Source organism: Enoplosus armatus, chromosome 24, assembly GCF_043641665.1.
Source record: "Enoplosus armatus isolate fEnoArm2 chromosome 24, fEnoArm2.hap1, whole genome shotgun sequence".
In the NCBI taxonomy this organism is placed as follows: domain Eukaryota; kingdom Metazoa; phylum Chordata; class Actinopteri; order Centrarchiformes; family Enoplosidae; genus Enoplosus; species Enoplosus armatus.
In genome coordinates, this window is record NC_092203.1 from 7,009,723 (window position 1) to 7,029,234 (window position 19,512).

General features: G+C 40.5%; 1 protein-coding gene across 1 annotated transcript; it reads left to right on the forward strand.

Annotated features, from left to right (window-relative positions):
* Positions 1-5,259: 5,259 nt before the first annotated feature.
* LOC139306640 (ATP-dependent RNA helicase DDX3Y) lies at positions 5,260-11,275 on the forward strand. Its single transcript, XM_070930544.1, has 14 exons — positions 5,260-5,355; positions 5,691-5,810; positions 6,186-6,285; positions 6,407-6,542; positions 6,663-6,748; positions 7,092-7,190; positions 7,278-7,438; positions 7,609-7,753; positions 7,994-8,138; positions 9,830-10,011; positions 10,188-10,305; positions 10,449-10,602; positions 10,745-10,869; positions 11,138-11,275. Exons 4-14 carry the CDS (start codon positions 6,422-6,424, stop codon positions 11,215-11,217), a joined length of 1,416 nt encoding a protein of 471 aa, XP_070786645.1. The 5' UTR covers positions 5,260-5,355; positions 5,691-5,810; positions 6,186-6,285; positions 6,407-6,421; the 3' UTR covers positions 11,218-11,275.
* Positions 11,276-19,512: the final 8,237 nt, after the last annotated feature.

Consider the following 19,512-nt stretch of genomic DNA (forward strand, 5'->3'; position numbering starts at 1 on the left):
CTCAGAATTCATACTGTGTCTTATTTTGGTGGACCACCACCCACGACCAACACTACGGTGAGCCAGTTGTTGACACAAAAGCCAAAAAATACAAATGCTGCATGTGTTGTACTGCGTGAATGAAAGAGTCAATGTGTGTGAACGTCAAACTGAGTAAATTGACCTTTGAGTCAAATCGGTGGAGTTCCCCTTTAATATGCCTTACCTATGAATTCATGGGAAAATTAAAAAGACGAATAACGGTAATGGCATATAACCACAACGTCCCCAGTTCGAGTTCATGTACTGCATGTTGAAGCCGTACCTTATCAAAATCTCTTGCTATAACCATGTGCTCAAGATCCAGATCACTGTTACCCTCGCAGTTCATTTGAATTAATCAGAGGAAGTGTACCTATTTACACTGTCTGAATTTTATTAAGATTAGCACCAAATTACATCATTCTTTTCAGGAAATGTCTTGGAAATAATTAAGAAGTTATTCTGAAATTAGGACCCATAGAGACACAGTCGTTCATGTAATCTCTGTCATCTAATCTAGAACAAATGATCTCTGCTCTTTAAAATGTAAAAGGATGTGATGTCAACCTTCTCACTTCAGTTTCAAGCAACAACTTTAAACTTGACCTTAAGAGAGACACGCTCATGTACAAGATGTCAAATGTGATAGGAGAGCTGTGAGGGAACCTGCTGTGTTTTTCTTTGACACAGGTATGCATACATCATGACAGGCGCTTTATACATGCACATACTTGCTGTTTGTGAACAGTGTTCAGCTCGCTGCATAACCACGTTTCTCACATTTAACCCATATGGAGTCCACGTGAATATGCTTCTGCAGAAATCTTCTGTTGGATGTCTCCTAGTTTATGTTAATGTTACTTTTCTGTTTGTGTTAATTTCAGTTTCCCATAAACTTTGTCACAGACCTGTCACTGTTGTTTAAATTCTTCGTGGTCACCAATGGAAACTTTTTCTGTGATATAGGGATTCTCATACAGCGTTTTTGTATTTGTAGCGTTTTACTGCAATGGTGATATCGCGACAAATTATGATTCAAGTATCGCGGTGTCTGGATTAATAACATTTCAGTTGAGTCGATCAAGCTACGTGACGTTAGCCAGCGGCGATCCGGAAGTGAGGAAATTATTTTATTTTACATAGAGGACCTGTTATCTGATTATAGCTCACCATAACCCTATGTGAAATGTCCAAGATATGGTTAGGACTACATGCATGCAATAGCGTTTAGTACATATCCCTTTACGTTGACTAATCTTTACGAGTTTTTAACTTTTATAAACAATTGAACTAACGTTAGCTAGTTAGCTAGCAACGTGCAGTCAAATTTGCTCAAGTTGCTATGATTTTAGCATATATAGAAAAATATGTTTTCGTTTGGTATAGCCAAATATTCATTCCATCAAACAGATGAAGTTATATTTGGCGCATAGCGTTATATAGCAGAATTTTACATTGACTCGTGTTTGTTGAATTTTATTTTGGCGTTACCGGATGTTTTTTTTCTGTTATTCAGGCTCGCTTGACAAGTGGATGACGCTCAGCTTCAGCTGAAGAGCAAGCCGACATCAGCTGAGTTTGCATGAAGTACCATCCTTGTAGCTAAAAAACAGGAATTTATCATCACGTAAAATTCAACAGTAGCATTTTACAAAGTTACGTATAACTGCCAATGAAATAACTATCACCTGTCGTAACCACAGAAACAGGATAGAGGCAAAGGAAAAATAACATTACATCAAACCCGGCAAACAAAGAGGTCCTTTTTTCAACGACAACATTTTTCCTCCATATTCTATAGTTATGAGTCATGTGGCCGTCGAAAATGTCCACGGTCTAGAGCAGCAGGTAAGGAGCGTCAGTTTAATGTGTCTTGCAGTGTCAGTTGTTGAAATTTGTTACCACGACAGGGGTAAATGTTAGCTTGCCGGCTAGCCTAAAAACAGCTAACGAGATGCTATCGTGCTAGCTAGCTAGCTGGCGTTGGGTGCGCTTCAATTCTACACCCAGATAAACACTCATGTGACTATGCAGCAGCGGAGGCGGGGAACGAAACATACGACGTGGAAAACAGTTAAGGTTATTCTTCCTGTTGGTTGTTGGATCATATCTGTGTATGCTACACCAAAGAGTTGTCCAAAATGATTTAAAGAAGTTATAATCTCACTGTTAAATGTGATAGTTATCTTAGATTGTGGGCAAACTGTTAATGATAACAGAGAGCCAAACGACCAATTACGCCCGAGTGGTTGCGTCGGCTTTCTCCGGTCAACATATGAAACGCACCCACGAACTATTATCTTCACTGCGTTTGTCTTGCAGCTTGATAGAATAATAAAATGGAGGTTTGCGGAGATGGGGCTAGCGGTACTGACACAGAAACAATGCAGTGTTTGACAGTTTAGCCCACTGGCTTTCAGATAATACGCAGTATTGCACTGTTTTCATGTTTGTCTTGACTGCGTCCCGCTTAAAAAAGCTCATTTCTTCTGCGTCACTAGCAACGTAGACTAGCTGTGTCTGACTGGTCAGACAGTTGGATGGCAACAGAAAAGTACTGTATGTTCTCAATTGATATTTTGGAAAGGTCTGATTGGCAAAATGTATGCAATAGAATTGGATGCACAACACTGACCACGTTTTATACAAATTATACATCCTCTTTTTCAGTTAGGATGCTAAAAAAGCTGCACTGGGAAGGTTTTTTATGGGGAAATCAAACCCTCTTATTGGCCTAGTTCACTAAATGTTGCTGCAGTGTAGAAGAGCATCCCACCCCTACACCGAAATTACATTTCTGTAAATAAAAGCATAAAGTTCAAAGTTGTTTCCTGAACTGCAGTTAGATTCTCTGCTCAGAGAAAGCTGGACGCACCAACATCAAATCTTTTGCCTCTCATCACTTTGCTATCCTTTACTGTAAAGTAGCTCAGACCAGTTGTGTGCAGTTTGCTGACATAACCTTAATAGGATTTCTGCATGTTGAGATTGAAACATTTTTCAAACTGGTGTGCAGAGTTGTCTGGTGCTGAAATTTAAAAAAGCCATAACCATTTCTGTGTCCTTTTTAAATTGTGATTGTTTGGCTGCTAGCCAGTGTTTCTAAGCAAATCTTTCACATTCACATTGCTTATTATGATGGATAAACAAAAAATACATGGTGCAAGAAGAAGCACTCTGGCCTCAAACATGTAGAACAAAGCTAGATAGTTTGTTCTGCTGAAAATGTTTGTGTTTGTTGCATGTTTTTCTTACTGTCTGTCTCTGTTTCTCCAGCTCGCTGTCCTAGACTTGAGCGCAGCGGACGGACAAGGTGGAGGCACTAACAGTAAGCAGCGCACATGGTTTTTAGAAGTGTTATGAATGTGCAGAGACCTTCACAAACCGGACCATTTCCTCGACAAGTAATAAACCACGGGAATAAAGACATACAAGACATAAAGACAGCAACCAAGGAAGTGCCCCTTAGAGAATAAATTGGGAAGGACAGGATAGTTGACCAAAAGACAACAAAGGGAATATTTTTTATTTCCTTTTATTGACAGCAGTAAAACTCCTTTTAATTGCAATTTAGTGCAGTTTAAATGCGTCACTGACGCAAGACAGAGTAGATAATGAGTTTGGAAACCTACATTGGATTTCCACGTTTTCTAGCTTCGGTTGTGCACCATAGATCAATGAATGTTGATTATCTGTGGGTGCTTCAGAAGTTTGAAATAATTTAAAACCAAGTCCTTAAAGGTTTATAAGTCATTAAATGATGCTGGACACTGTCTCTCTCTGTCTGCAGGGCGATACATTCCTCCACATTTACGGAACAAAGACGCTTCCAAAAATGGTGTGTAGCATCAAGTTAAAGCTGTCCTGTGGAGTTTTCTTGTAAACAAACAAAAAAAAGGCATTCAGTGTTACTCACCAAAATACATTGTGTGAATCCTTGAATGAATTTCCTTCCTCATGAAACATTTGCAAAGCTGATTTTTTCAGAATATTTTGCATTGTTTACATCCATGTTAGCTAGCTAGCAGTCTTCTTCTTCCCTGCGTCTGCTGGCACATCGCTACGGTTCTTTGCGCATTACATTTCTGCCGTCTACTGTTGATCAGTGGAATAGTGTGAAACCGGTGGCAGGATATGAATCAGCTCGCCCGCATGCTTGTGTGGCTATATAAGTATGCTTGCATGCATACAAACAAAATAGTGAGGACCCGCCCACTTGCAAAAACGTTGCTCCTTAATGCTACCAGTGGTCAAAAACTCCACAGGGTACCTTTATTAACTGCAGTTGTTACTGATTAAAAACAAAACTCAAACATTGTCTTCCTGTCCAGTAGGAAATGCCTTTGCTGCTGGTCGACAGGGTGGCTACACCATAGCTCCCGCAGCCAACTGTAAGTTCCTCTTTGAACATCTACTATTTGAAGTTTGCTACCATGCATTGCTGTTCATTTTGTTGTTACTGCATATTATTCCATAACATTTTCTTACTGTAGAGTAACTCATCAGTGTGTTTTCCGGTTTGTTACCTTCTTCTCTCAGTGAAGTGAAGAAAGGCGTATTAAGTAATCTGTGATCTTGATCAGCCACTAATGGGTTACCGATAACACGTTCACAGCAGTGATGAGTAATAATCCTGCACATATTGTTAATATTTTAATGTCATTTTCATTGTTTAATCATTGTCCTTTTCTCCCTCTGCAGATGGCTGGGACGGGGGGCGTAACAACTTTGTGAATGGCTACCATGACAACCGCATGGCCGGCGGCAACTCTTTTAACCGTGGCCCGCCACGCATGGAGCGGGGCCGAGGTGGTGTCGGAGGAGGTTACCGTGGCAACCGGGGCGGAGCGTTCAACCCCATCAACCCAGCACAGCCAATGGGCTTTGCTGGCTACGAAAATAAAGGTGGGATTTGGTTTTATTGCATTAAAGTTAAAAATATTTTTCTTCTATAGCGTATAACGTCCTGTGTGGGAAAAAAAACTACTCATAAAATGAGGAATTTATATATGTTGCACCCTGTCTGTGTATACATGACTTATCATGCAGTTTATCTATACAGACATTCTTTCCCAATTTATAAACTGTTCTTGCCTAAATGTACAGTCATATTAGGCTTCTGTTCAACAAAATTAACCAAATAGAAATAATATATTTATTTATTTAAACTTTTATTTATAAAAAATGGTCTCCACACTACACTAATAATAATAAAGAACAATGTTTCCTGTCAGATGCAGGCGGCTGGAACACTGCCAAGGATGCCTATAGCAGTTTTGGCAACCGAGGGAAGTCTGCATTCTTCAATGACAGAGGCAATGCTAATAGAGGAAGGTAAGGAGACACAGAGACAGATTGAATAACTGCCTCTACATGACTTCTTTGTTTTCCTTTTGTCACTGTACTGAAAAGACTTCAGTTTAAGACATCATGTTCAACATGAAAGCAACAATTGTTGAATAAAAAGAACATGACTTAATGTATGTCGGTCGAGCAATGGCTGTTACCTATCCCTGGCCAACAGAGGGAGCCAGAAGCAACCAGGACTGGACTGTGAAATGAAAAACTGCAGTCGTCTAGAGTAGTCTGATTTGTAGAATTTGGAAAACATCATAGCAGCATCATACATCACACATCTTGTACCACCGTTGTCTTTGTGTTGTGCTCAGGTTTGAGCATGGTGGATTTGGTGGTGGTGGAGGAGGAGGAGGAAACAGCCGCTGGGTAGAGGAGTCCCGAGATGAGGGAGACTGGTCCAAACCAACACCACGTAATGAACGTCTTGAACAGTGAGTCTGTGCTTTCACTGGCCATGAGAGGTGGACTGCAGTACTGTTTTGTAGGGAGAGATGGTAGTAATTATCAACATTAGACGAATTGTGACTGGTATTGTCGGGGTTTCATTGGGTCTTGTGTTTAGTAAATGGTGTTGGACATTTTTCACAATTTTATTTTTGACATTTTATCAACTAAACAAAAATCAATTGAGAAAATAACCAGCAGATTAATTGATAGTTTAAAAATTTGTCAAATAATTGATCACAATACTTATGAGATGTATTCAAAGACATATTGTTTTTTAACACAAGTGTAATTATTGTAAATCATTTTTAAACTGCATGAGACTAACGTGCACTAACTTCTCCTGCTTTGCTCCTCTGTAGTGAGTTGTTCTCCGGCAGCAACACTGGGATTAACTTTGAGAAATACGATGACATTCCCGTTGAGGCTACAGGACAGAACTGCCCTCACCACATCGAGAGTGTAAGCTGCTGTTGCTGGATAAGTAGGGATCCAACAATATTACATTATATATCCTCGGCTCTTTCTATAAGTGTGTTTGATTGTGTGTGTGTGTGTGTGTGTGTGTGTGTGTGTTGTGTAGTTCCAAGATGTCGACATGGGTGAGATTATCATGGGTAACATTGCCCTGAGTCGCTACACCAGACCGACCCCAGTCCAGAAATATGCCATTCCGATTGTCAAGTCAAAACGAGACCTCATGGCCTGCGCACAAACAGGTAGGACACACACAAAAACATACACATATATAGTACATCATATCTCCAGAAACAAAACAAATTAATAGTAATGAGATTAAAAAAGCGTGGAAATGAATGAGATCGACTTTGTGTCTGCAGGTTCTGGGAAGACTGCGGCGTTCCTGCTGCCGATTCTGAGCCAGATCTACACTGAAGGACCAGGAGAAGCTCTGAACGCAGCTAAAGCATCTGGACAGGTAAGAAGAAAGTCAAAGCCCCCAAATAATGGCACTTTATTTCCTCAAGGGTCTAAACTTGTTTAAAACGCATGGATCAATTACTAGGGGAATTAAAAAAAAAAAGTCAAATGTCATTAAACAAAGTTTATAGTGTGACCCCTTCAAGCGTTTCTTCCCCCAGGTAGGGATCCACTGACCGAATAAGTGGTGACCTGTACCGTGAAATTTAGAGCTCACATTTTAGTTAAAGATGGTTCCCAGCCGAGTGAAACTATGGCCTCCCTCCTGTGAATTCTTGATTTAACTGAGCTATAAAAAAAAAAAATGTTGTGTTGTCGTTGTCTTACAGGAGAATGGAAAGTACGGGCGTCGGAAGCAGTACCCCATCTCACTGGTATTGGCTCCAACCAGAGAACTGGCACTGCAGATATATGATGAAGCCAGGAAGGTATATACACACACACGCACAAACACATAAAACATGGAGAAACATTTGTCCATGTATTTCTTCAACCTTTTGCATTCTTCTTTGTAGTTTTCGTACCGGTCCAGAGTGCGTCCCTGTGTTGTGTACGGAGGAGCAGACATTGGCCAGCAGATAAGAGATCTGGAGAGAGGCTGCCACCTGCTGGTGGCCACACCGGGAAGACTGGTGGACATGATGGAGAGGGGCAAGATTGGACTTGACTACTGCAAGTAAGAAATGGACAGGAGGAGGGAGTGATGGGTAAAATTGTGGATTTTGTTTTTCATGGACTGATTCAATTTAATTACATTGTTGATCTTTTGGGATGAGAAATATTTTATATAACTGCGTTCCTTTAAAGAGTTTTAAAGGAGTTTTTGCTTGCTTCTCGTCACTGCAGCTACCTGGTCCTGGACGAGGCAGATCGTATGCTGGACATGGGATTTGAACCACAGATAAGACGGATCGTCGAACAGGACACCATGCCGCACAAAGGCATCCGACAAACTATGATGTTCAGCGCAACCTTCCCTAAAGAGATCCAGGTATATTTGCAGTAAATCTGACGTTTGTTCTCCCCTCACAGATACTTTGGATCAGCCTTCTTCGTTTTGTGCATTTGTAGCACTGAAAGAAAGTGTCTGTAGAGAAAGCTCATACAGCGTTCTTTGATATTTACAGTTATTAATGAGTACTGTAAAGAGATTCCATGGTGTCTATAAGGGCCACTTGCCTATCCAGTGCTTAAAATCTATTATTTAGCACATTCTCTGCTCGCCTCCCAGATCCTGGCCAGGGACTTCCTGGAGGAGTACATCTTCCTGGCGGTGGGCAGAGTTGGTTCTACCTCGGAGAATATCACTCAGAAAGTGGTGTGGGTGGAAGAGAGCGATAAGAGGTCATTCCTCCTGGACCTGCTCAGTGCTACAGGTGAGACGGTCTCTCATAACTCTCAGATGTGTCCTAACACTGCAGGTCTACGACACATAAAACATTTGCTGCAACCTGATTATTCTACATCAGTTTAGAGCTACCGCTAACAGACACACATACACACACAATGCAGTTTTATTTCCCCAATCCTTTTTCCGTTATCATAGTGTCGTCCTCCCATCCCAGCCAATACATTAGTGTGTGTCTCTTTGGTACATCAGGAACATTAAACATACAGAGTTGGTTTTCTACTGCTGATTGAGTGCAGTTTACATGTTGGTGGTTTGGTGTGGTTTTATCCCAAGTTATCCCCAGCGAGGTACAGGACAATACTGGAGACAACATAGAGAAACCTGGTAAGATCCTCAATGGTGAAACTTGTATCTGTCATTTCATATTTTAAATAATTTTGCTTGCCCTTTTAATGTTGTTCTTTGTGGATGGAGAATCCTTTGTTTATTCGGTTATTTTTGGTTCTGTGTATCATTTCATGGGTCAGGTTTGCTAAGCTGAAATCAAACATGCCTGTTGTGTTTTTTTCTATGAGTTCAAGAGTTTTTTTTTTTGTGTCATCCTTTATGTGCAGTATGTTAATGTGTCTTTGTGTCAGACCCAAAGCCTTGATAGAGAGAGTCTGGTTATGTTGTATTCCAACAGCTAACGAGTGGATTTAACTGTGGGCCAATGCCCTTCGCTTCATCATCAGGTAGTAATGTTCATGGAGCAGGAGCATTGAGGAAGAACTATGACCAAACTCTTTCCATCAGTGGCTCTAGTCACAGTGCCTGCACAACAACACAGTGCTGCTGATGCTGTTAGCTATTTTTTCTTCTTCTTGATTATTTTATGTTTTTATCCACACTGCACTCCCTGCTACCTGTTGCACTATTCTGTTCATTGAAAAGCATCTGTTGTATTGTGATGTGACCAATTTAAACTAATTAAGGGCTCAAAGAGCAACTGATATGATTTGTTTATACACTTTTTTTTAAATTGCAAATGAATGAATAAGATACAGTAAGATGGCGGATTGTTAAAATATTGACTTCAAGGATTTTTGTTTGCCAGCTGTAGGAATCCAGATGTTAGTGTGTTCCCTGACGATAACATAAGTTTAATCTCCCTGAGAAGCGTACTTTTACTTTTCTTTTACAAATTGTCTCAAAAAGCTGTGTCACACAGCCGCTTGCAAGGTGACGTCAATGTTTTGTTGAGTACAAAATTTGATTGGTTGTTCTTTCAGGTGTGGCGCATTAACAGAGACACACAGTCTGACATTGCTATGCACTCAGATCCACCACATGTAATCAGCGAGCCCTAAGGATTGTGAAATCATCTGGTTTGTTTATCTCTCAGATTCAGAGCAAGATACAGAAATTCATTTTTGTAGAAGATGAGCATGCATGCAAAATTACAAGAGACCAATGTGAAGTTTCATAGTCGTTAAATTTTGCATGCATGCTAATCTTCTACAAAAATAGATTTCTCATGATTGTGGTGACCCTGAGCCAGTGCAGCTGTACAGTATTCAAAATCTGACGTTTGAAAACAGAAATACCCTGAAGCTACTCTATTCTCAAGATGTTAAAATCAGTTTTTCGTGTTTATAAATGTAGCGACGACCATGATTATCCACACACCTTTTAATGACTAACCTCAGGTGTCTTTTTTTCCTCCCGGTTCATCAGGTAAGGACTCGTTGACTCTGGTTTTTGTGGAGACCAAGAAAGGCGCAGACGCCTTGGAGGACTTCCTGTATAGGGAGGGCTATGCCTGCACCAGTATCCATGGCGACCGCTCCCAGCGAGACCGAGAGGAGGCCCTGAGCCAGTTCAGATCAGGAAAATGCCCCATTCTGGTGGCCACAGCGGTCAGTAAAAACACAATTCTGTTAGATACACTGATAACATTTCTCCATGAAAATGGTTGCCATAATACATACTGTATATTAAGCAAATATTAATTGACAGTCTCAATAGAAGAAAGTGAATATATCACTGTATGTGAACGTGTGTTAATGTTTGTGCTCTTTTTGGACATAATCAGGTAGCAGCTCGGGGTCTGGACATCTCCAATGTGAAACACGTCATTAACTTTGACCTGCCCAGCGACATAGAGGAGTATGTCCACCGTATTGGACGTACAGGACGAGTTGGAAACCTGGGTAAGACTACAACTAATGCCAGTCAAGGCTATTAACCTCATGTCATGTGTGTTACATGATAAACGAAGAAACACTCTCAGGCTTTTTGAGCCACACCCCACAAAACGTACTGCTACTATTACTTACTACTTTTTATCTTGCAGGACTGGCCACATCGTTCTTCAATGACAAAAATGGAAACATCACTAAAGACCTGCTGGACATCCTGGTAGAAGCCAAACAGGAAGTTCCCTCATGGCTTGAGAGCCTGGCCTATGAACACCAGCATAAGAGCAGCAACAGAGGACGCTCTAAGAGGTATACATACAAACTGTCTCCGCTTAATTGGTATATGTGTGTGTCGGTTTTCTATTAATATTAATAAAATATTAGGGTCTCAACCCAACAATGTTTTGTCCAAATGCAGTGAAGTTAACTTTGTATTTGATTTTCCCACCAGGTTCTCTGGTGGTTTTGGAGCTCGTGATTATCGCCAGACGGCCGCCGGAGGCACCGCTGGAGGGTTTGGAGGACGTGGAGGTCGCAACCAGGCAGGACATGGAGGAACCCGTGGCTTTGGAGGAGGTGAGGATCTGGTCTTAGGATAAAACTAGTGTGTTTGATTTTATACTTTAAAATCATTCTACTACTTTTTTTCATAGGAGACAAAATTACCAAATTATCGATAAAGGTGTCCAACAACTCAACACATAAATTATACTTATTTTCCAACTGAGCATTGCACTGCAACACAACTTTCGTGAGAGACGTTAGAGATAAGATACCTTGTTACTTTTGGTTCACGCAGAACTTTGTTAACTTGGAGTTTCCTCCTCTGTTTCCTCCCTCTCAGGTGGATTTGGCAACTTCTACACCAGTGACGGCTACGGAGGCAACTACTCACACTCTCAAGTTGACTGGTGGGGCAACTAGATTCCTCCATCCCCCCCTTCACTCATCCCTCTATCTTCTTCTCACTCATCCTCCTTCCTTTCTCCACACTGTTGTCTGCACCCCATCTTTCTCTTCCCCTTCATTAACCCCAAGAACCCACGTGCATGTTATTAAACTATTTATACTCATTTATATAGCCCTCCTTCCATCCCTGTGCACTCAGATCTTTTAATTCCTCCTTAGACTTTTCCTTTCCATCTCCACCTTTGTCTTTATAGTCCCCCATCCTTTCTTCTTTTGTCTTCTTAATTCCTGGTAAATCTCACCTCTTGAAATAGGCCACATTGTAAAGGGATTGTTCAGTTTTAGTTGGTTATTTTTCAACATTAGCCACAGATTTGCTTGTTAGCTTGCAGCTAGCAACATCCTTTGGTTTCAGTGAGGACATTTCAGACTATTTTCCCTCTGTGGCAAGTGCTTGAAGAAAATTAACCAATTACATTAAAGTTCTTGGTGTTCCTTTAACCCCCTAAGATTAGATGGACACTTAAGATTGAGTGAGTTAAGTCCTAAATAACAGCGGTAGAAGACCAGGGGAAATCCAGTTTATTCACTTTAGATTTGAGTTTTGGCTTCATTGTGTTTTTGTCTGCATTCACCCAAAGCCAGCCAGGCGTCCTGTGTACCCTCACATGTCATCTTTGTATGTAACGCATGGCCATGCTGTAAATCACCGGCCAAAAACTTTTCTAAAATATAGCGCAGAGATAGGCAAGATGTCAAATCTGAGAAAAATATGTCTGCATATAAATTGAAAAATGGGAACTGGCTGAGGTCTCCTTCACGTACATGACAGATACTTAAAAGCGGCCACAGAAACAGAAAAATGTTTTTTTATATTTTCACCTTTTTAAGACATATTGAAGTATTGATTTACAGAGATCTGAGAAAGATGTCTAAGCGAGACAGAAGGGACAAAAGGCTGGACAAACTGAATCACCCAGTCAGTGGGACGCCAGCAGACGTTGTCGCTCATTAGCAATGATGCTAGCAACAGTCTTAGGACTTGTGGTTGTTAATACCACAACTACAAACAGCTTTTTCTTTGTTTGAAACAAAAACATAATGGAGGATCATTTGTTTCTGTACTGTGCCTTTAAGAATTTGAACTTTGTCTCTTATTTCCGTTGTTTTTATGCCATAATACGTAACTGGCTACAAGTATTGGCCAACTGTGACTAAGAAAAAGTGTATTTAATGTCATGTATGGGTTTAAACATGTTTTTCTTTATTTCTATTTGGATGGAAACAAACTAGGCTTGAACTAAATCAAACCTTGGCAAAAAAAAAACTAAACAAAAACTGCGATGAGGAAACTCAAAGCAATTTCTTATCTGTCTATTAGAGTTCAAATTCGTCAGAAGGTCTCTGATGAGCTGATTCCCAAAAGCATATTACCACTGTAACCGTGTGTATAGATTCTTTTGATATACCCTCATACAGAATGACTAAAATGGCTCATAAGAGACATTACGTCTTATTCAAAAAAAGCCCTCTTTGCTTTACTAGCCAGTGAGCAGGGAGAACAGCTGTGGTTTTATGCTCTTGGGAAACCGAGTCCTACTAATTGACCTGTATGTCACATCTACAGCTCTGGTTTGAGCTTGAGTTTGGGTTTCTCTAAGCCATCTTGTCACTAATTGTTGGGTCACATTATGTCAGTTACAGAGCCGCTAAGAGAGAATTTGGCCTCGCTGGGCAGCAGCAGTCATGTTACGTCTCCCTCTCTTACCATGCAGATATGTAGTTTTAAATATAGATATGGACCAAATGAAATATATTTAGTTGTGTCTCTTGCACTTGTGACCGCATCCAGCAGTGATGTGTAAGTGTCAACATTACAACAACGACATGGCTGCTGCTGAAAACAACAGTTACCAAATTTTATCAGTGGCCGTAGCTGTTCGACTGACTCTTAGTGCCACCATGCTCTTGGGAATCTGGCTCCGCTTCCACCACAAACATTGAAACCCTTCCTTCAAGGGGATACACAGCAAAAAGGCTAAAAGACTTCAAAATTTTCTCGCTCACTCTATCCTGGAGAGTTACATGAAGAGTCTTCTCTAAAATAAGTCATTCCAGTTTATTCGTTATGTCTTTGCGATCTGTTGAAAGTAAAGAATCTGATAATCTAGCCGAACCCGTTTCACAGCATGGACAAGTGGGGCTTTCCAGAGGATATAATGCCACACCTACAGAGCACATTTTATCCATGTCCTGTCTGATCAGGCACAAGCAGCTAAAAAGCGTTGCTTACTTGGATCATGTGTTGGAGATTTGCTCAAACTGTGCCTGCACCTCTTGACTAGTTCACTTGTGACGCCATCTTATTTAGTCCGATTTAGCACTTCCCTCTCACACACTAAAAGGAACTACTTAACTCCTGCTTAATTGCGGGTGCATACATTTCTATTCTTACTATCAAGCCCATTTCTCCATTGCAATGTTTCAAAGAGATTAGCCAACAAAGACGGCACAGAAAAGCAGGAATTTAATCACACAGCTGGTGTGTGCTGCACTTTGACTAGCATTGTCTACTTGTCGCTTTAGCCCTGCTAGGAATGTTAAGAAGAAACTAGCTTGGCCTTGCACAGTAAGATACCGGACAGATAAAGTGTGCTTGTGGAAAAGTGGCTTAACAGAACTGAAAGTCTTCGGCTACAACATGTAAGATAATCACATGATGTTTTTATGATGTAATCAATGCCTGATCCCTGGTTAGTCCGACTTGGCCCTGCTGTGGAACCAGGCTACAAGGGGCAGTTGACCTGCACCCAGGATGTCCATGTTTCATCCCTGATTAAACTTCTAAAAGGAACTCCACTGGACATTTGGCCGGTTCAGTGGTTGAAGTCCAATCCCCCCACTGTGTTAATTAGCAGCAGAATAAGCCAAAAAATGCTCTGTTGCTACCTGTTGGGGAAAATTGTTAATTTTCATCAGGGTCTTAATTTGTTTTGTTTACATGAACAACTTGAGTGGAATAAAAACACAGATTAAATGTAAATATTTCAACTATTCTTAAAACAAAAAGAGAAGAATCTCCACTGAAAAAGAATGTGAATTATAAATGAGAATAATTAAATGTGAATTATTAAGTGAAACAACAGTTGATGTGTAAGAAAATAATAATAATAATTACGTTTGATCACTCAACGTTGGACCAGGCAGTGTCTGGTGAGCTTAGTTCAGTGGGCAATTTGAACACAGTTGGCAGGTTCCTTCTTTAGAGATAGTATTTATGGAAAATACATCATAAACATTACACTCATAAACCAATAAGGGGAGTTAATTTACCAATTAATGCTCATAAGGCAGATTCTCTCAAATTGCCCACTGGCTTTGACAAATGACAAGGCTGGACCAAGACAATAAAACATATGCAAGTGTTGTTGTTTTTTGGTCAAGGAGTTAAAAATGCCAAGCAAATAAATACAATTCTACAGCAGGCTTTAGTTATGTTACAACTCTGATTTTCCCGTCTTCTATGATTTTTAGACTACTTTTTAATCACAGGTCGTGTTTGGGTCAATCAAATCGATTTCCCTCGAGTACAGTTGGTAGGGAGGTTCGGGAAACTAGTTGGCTTTCACATTGTTTTTGAAGAGTTTAAGGCTGAGTAATGCTGGAGGACTCGAGCAGACAGCAGGTCACTTCCAAACAAAGCTACTTGGTGTCTTTGTGCACCGACGTCTTGTGTGAGAAATTAGTTCAGCGATATCTCACTAAACCTTGGTTTACCTTCTCGTGGTCAAAATGAGGGACCAGTTTAAAGAGGATGACGCTACGTTCAAGGACATAGACACAACATGCTCCACCATGTCCCTCTGCTACCATGGCCGCTTCAAAACAGACCAAAAGCAGAAGATTAGTTTGCGCGTTCTTTCGGCTTCTATTTAAGTGTCAGATTAATAGTTGTCGCCATGGTTAAACTACTATGAGCACTAGTTAAAACCACAAATAAATTGTTGACCAGAACTGTGTTTGAGGTGTCCCAATAGATGATTTTAGCATCAATCAAGGAATTTTTCTCTGGCCATGATATGAATAACACACTGTTTCTCCTGCAGCAATGATAGTCTCCATCTTGGGTTTCCTAAAAGAACTGCTGCTGTTCAGTATGAAGGAATAACCAGCAGGAAGACAATAGGTTGAAGATCAGTGCAAATGACAATCAATTATGAAGGATTTGCTTAGGTTAAAACTCACTTTACACATCAACAGAACTCTTTTAAGTTGAACCTTTTTAGTATTTTTGGGGACACCTTTTACATGTAGAAGTTTTCTTAACCAGCTGTCTTGTTGGCAGTTACTGCAGTTGAAGATACACTCTCTGATTTTGTCACAGCACCCTGTGGTGTCCCTCGATCCCAAAGTTTCCACCCAGATGATTGTCGATGTTTTGGAGCTCAACACAGATGACTTAATTTGGGTCCTGTCAGGCTCTGTTACAAAAACCAGAGAGTCCAATTTTAATGCCTGACTGAATTGTCAACTGACACCGTCATATATTCCTTGTGTGAGAGGAGATATTTTCAGCATTTGTTACTTGAATCCATGGCTGTTGCAAACCACAAATTTAGCTAGTGCAGTCTCTTGTGTTTTAATAATAATGCTAAGTATGCTAAGATGCCGTTCTTGCAGCCTAAATTCAAAGGCGTACCTTTAAGAAGGATATACAGTGAGAGACAAAACTGCTTGAATTAATCTGGTTCAGTGCGTAGACATCGCTGTGCCTTCTAACAGCCACTAGGGGGCAGAAAGAATAACCGTTAATAAATGAAGGAACGACGGAGCATTTCACGTGCAGTGATAAACATGCAGGGAATTGCTAATATGATACAAGATATGAGCTAATTGTTGACTGCTGACAGTGCAGATAGGGATTTGTGAGTTATACAGCAGGGAATCACGGAAGGTAAAACTTCAGTTTACCTCACTTTTCATCTTTATAGAGCAATCTTGTCAAGTAGTGTTGTTTAGAGTACGCACATATATATGCAATGTATTTAGGTCTTTTTCTAGGGCAGACAGATTCTATCCGTGAGCTGTAATTACCATTGAACTGTGTTGGAACAACACTTAACTACCACTGTGCCCCAAACCCCCATCCCATCTCGTCAAAATGTCCGCTGGGCACTGAACTTCTACAGTAAGTGCAATAGAGATCCATCACTTGTGGCTTGCTTTTTCACTTTGCTGTCACTGAGATTGTCTGCGTGAGTTTTGTTAGGGCCGTTCTCTGTCTGTGCTCCGCTTTTCAATTAGAGCACAAACTGGCACAAGTGAAATCAGCCCAAATTCTGAAATGTGCGCGGTGCCTTGAAAGACTGAACCGTGTTGGTTAGGGCTGGGTATTTTTCAATGCAGATGAAAAATCCAAACCATTATATAAACGATTTCTTTTATAGTAGAAATACAGAAGCAGCTGAAAGTGAATGCATTACGGAGTAGTGGGTGTGCATGTGACATCAACACATGGGCATTGAGCATAGCGGGGTGCATTCACAATGAAAAAACTGTTAAAACAGTGCTTCAAACACTGTGCTTCAATGTTTGAAGTTTGCTTTATGGCCAAATACCTGCAAAACTGATGTAATTACCATCAGTCTCAGCTGCGCTAATTAGCAAATGCTAGTACGCTGCTAAACATGCTAAACTAAGATGGTGAACACAGTAAACATTACCTGCCAAAAAGCAGCATGGTAGCATTATCATTGTTAGCATTTAGCTGTGTGTATGTACAGCCTCATAGAGCCGCGAGCATGGCTGTAGATGCTCATGCTGTTAAGTCTTGTTCAAGTTTGTTTTTCTCACGGTATCGCAGCTCTGCCCGTTCATTGAAGCCACAGCTGGTCTATACACTCAGTAGTGTGTGTGTGTGTGGGTGTGTGGGTGTGGGTGGGTGGGGGGGGGTATTACAGGAACAAATACATACCCTCTACAGTAAATTAGTTTGGATGTAACGTGTTCGGACCATCTGCTTTACTTTAATCAGAAATAGATCATGCTCAGTTTATCCGCTGAAAGAAAACTCAAAGTTCTCCCATAGAAATCCAGCACTTTAGTTTTTGGTTTTTCAAAACCTTTTGATGCCTTAAATTCAAGGGTGATACCCAGCCCTAATGGAGCAGATAGTGAAGTTGGTTCCACTGTATACAGCATTACTATGGCAACAGACACCATGGCGAATGATTCTGTGTCACTACGGTAACTAACTTACCAGCAGGAGTGCTTCGATTGTCCGTGAACAATTAATGGTGCTATGCTCCCATTGCTGCGGCCTGCAGGCCCCTCTGTTGTAGAAAGACTTCAAATCCCACCGAGTTTTACAGAAAACACTTCGGTTACTTAGTTTAATGTTCAACTAAAGTCTTCTGTAATAAATGTCCTTCAAAACCTCCAAGAGGTGTGAAGGAGTGAGTGAGAATGTTTGAAGTGTAGCGCAGCCAGGTGTCAAAAAGAGAGGTTTCTCCACAGTTTAGTGTGTGTGTGTGTGTGTGCGTGTGTGTGTGTGGTGTGGTGTGTGTGGTGTGTGTGTGTGTGGTGTGTGTGTGGTGTGTGTGTGTGCGTGTGTGTTGTATGGAAAGGTTCTTCCAGATATGAAACCGTTTTTTTTGTTTGTTTGTTTGGGACCAGGTGGAGTTCTAGTTAACAGCAACCATAGGATTCAGCTGTTTGCACACAGAGTTCTCGAGTCTACTTTCGCTGCTAGTTTGTGTAATTTATCAAGCATTTTTGAGAAATATTTATTTTTATAAGCCTAACACAAAAGTTGATATTTTACAAAGTGACTTGACCAAAAGACAGTAAACAAAAACACTGGCACTTGAATGTTGAATGTCATTGGTATGAGTGAAAATTTCTATTTTTCTGGGGTAGTGTGAGCTTTTTAATGTTAAAGATGCAACGTGTAGGGATTTCTCTTACAATATGTCACCGTAACAAGCTGTGAAGGTTTAAAAAAAAAAAAAAAACTGTCACTGGTGTCAAAACTGCTTCAAATCATCTTGTCAGAAATCCCAATACAATTCTTTGCCAATACAAAGCAACCCATGCTGCGTGCACATCTTTGTGTTTACTGTTTTTGCCGCTGCATTTTGTTTTGCGGTTTCCGTATATATTGGGTTATTCCTGGAAATAAAATAAAAAAATAAACGGTACGGCAAAATCTCAAAATGTATATCGCCCATTGAAAACATTGAATCGCTTCCTTTTTCTATGAACAAAGTAGAAATATTTAGTTTTAAAGTTGCACCCAGCTTGTTCCTCCTACTTGCTGCTGTTGTTAGATTGTTTTTGAGGAAATCCACCAGTGAATGAAGATGTGCACGCAGGCCGGAGTGAAGCACTGGCAGTTGTACTACAGTTGTTGCGATTGTGACATATTAAGAGAAACATCCTACACGGGTTACCTTTAAAGTCACATTGGACTCAGTATCAGATCCATAAACCTGTTTGTGCAACAGGTTTCCATTGCCAACAATGATAATCAACCATAAACAGCCATTTTTAATTGGCAAACAAAAATTTGAGACAGTACCACCATATATGCCAAGGTTTGGATTAAAAAAAAATTAACAAAACGTTACGATCAAAGACCATTTTGTAAAAAAAAGAAACATGCAGTACAAAAAACAAGTGTCCAGATTCTCTCCAAGTCAGATGTTTTGTTTTTGTTGTTTTTCATTTTAAGTCTTTACACTTTTCCTTCCCGTTAATACCCTTGTTGTGAATGTCTGGCAAGTGGTGATCTTTAAAAAGTCTTCATAACACAGAATTAACTGTGGTTCTATTGCTATGTTGTTGTGATTTGCATATTTTCAGGCGTCAGAGTGTTAACGCTCATATGTTGTGGGAGCTTCTGGCCAATCAGAAATGGGGAAAAGACGACCTGGTGACGTCCACCCAGGTGTCTTTTACGTAGGAGTCCTCATCCATCTCTTGCATGAGAACATGATATTGCAGCCATTTGTATTTTTTACTCAGCACAGACATTCTGCAGTTAGCCTCAATGGACCAGAATGCAATGCGGCCCCAGCAAAGCCACTAATCAATGACAGATCAGAGATATGGTAAGTGAGTCATCACACTTTGCTGCCTTTTGTGTGCAGAAACGACATTTTGCGACAATAACTTCATGGCTCTTCTCTAATTGTTGACAAAAGGCATTCTGGGACACAAAATAAACATTACCTCCATTACTGACTGGCCAGACCCCTCAACGTGGACACGCAGCACAACCGGCCTGGTAGTTAGTATTTGCTTTATGTA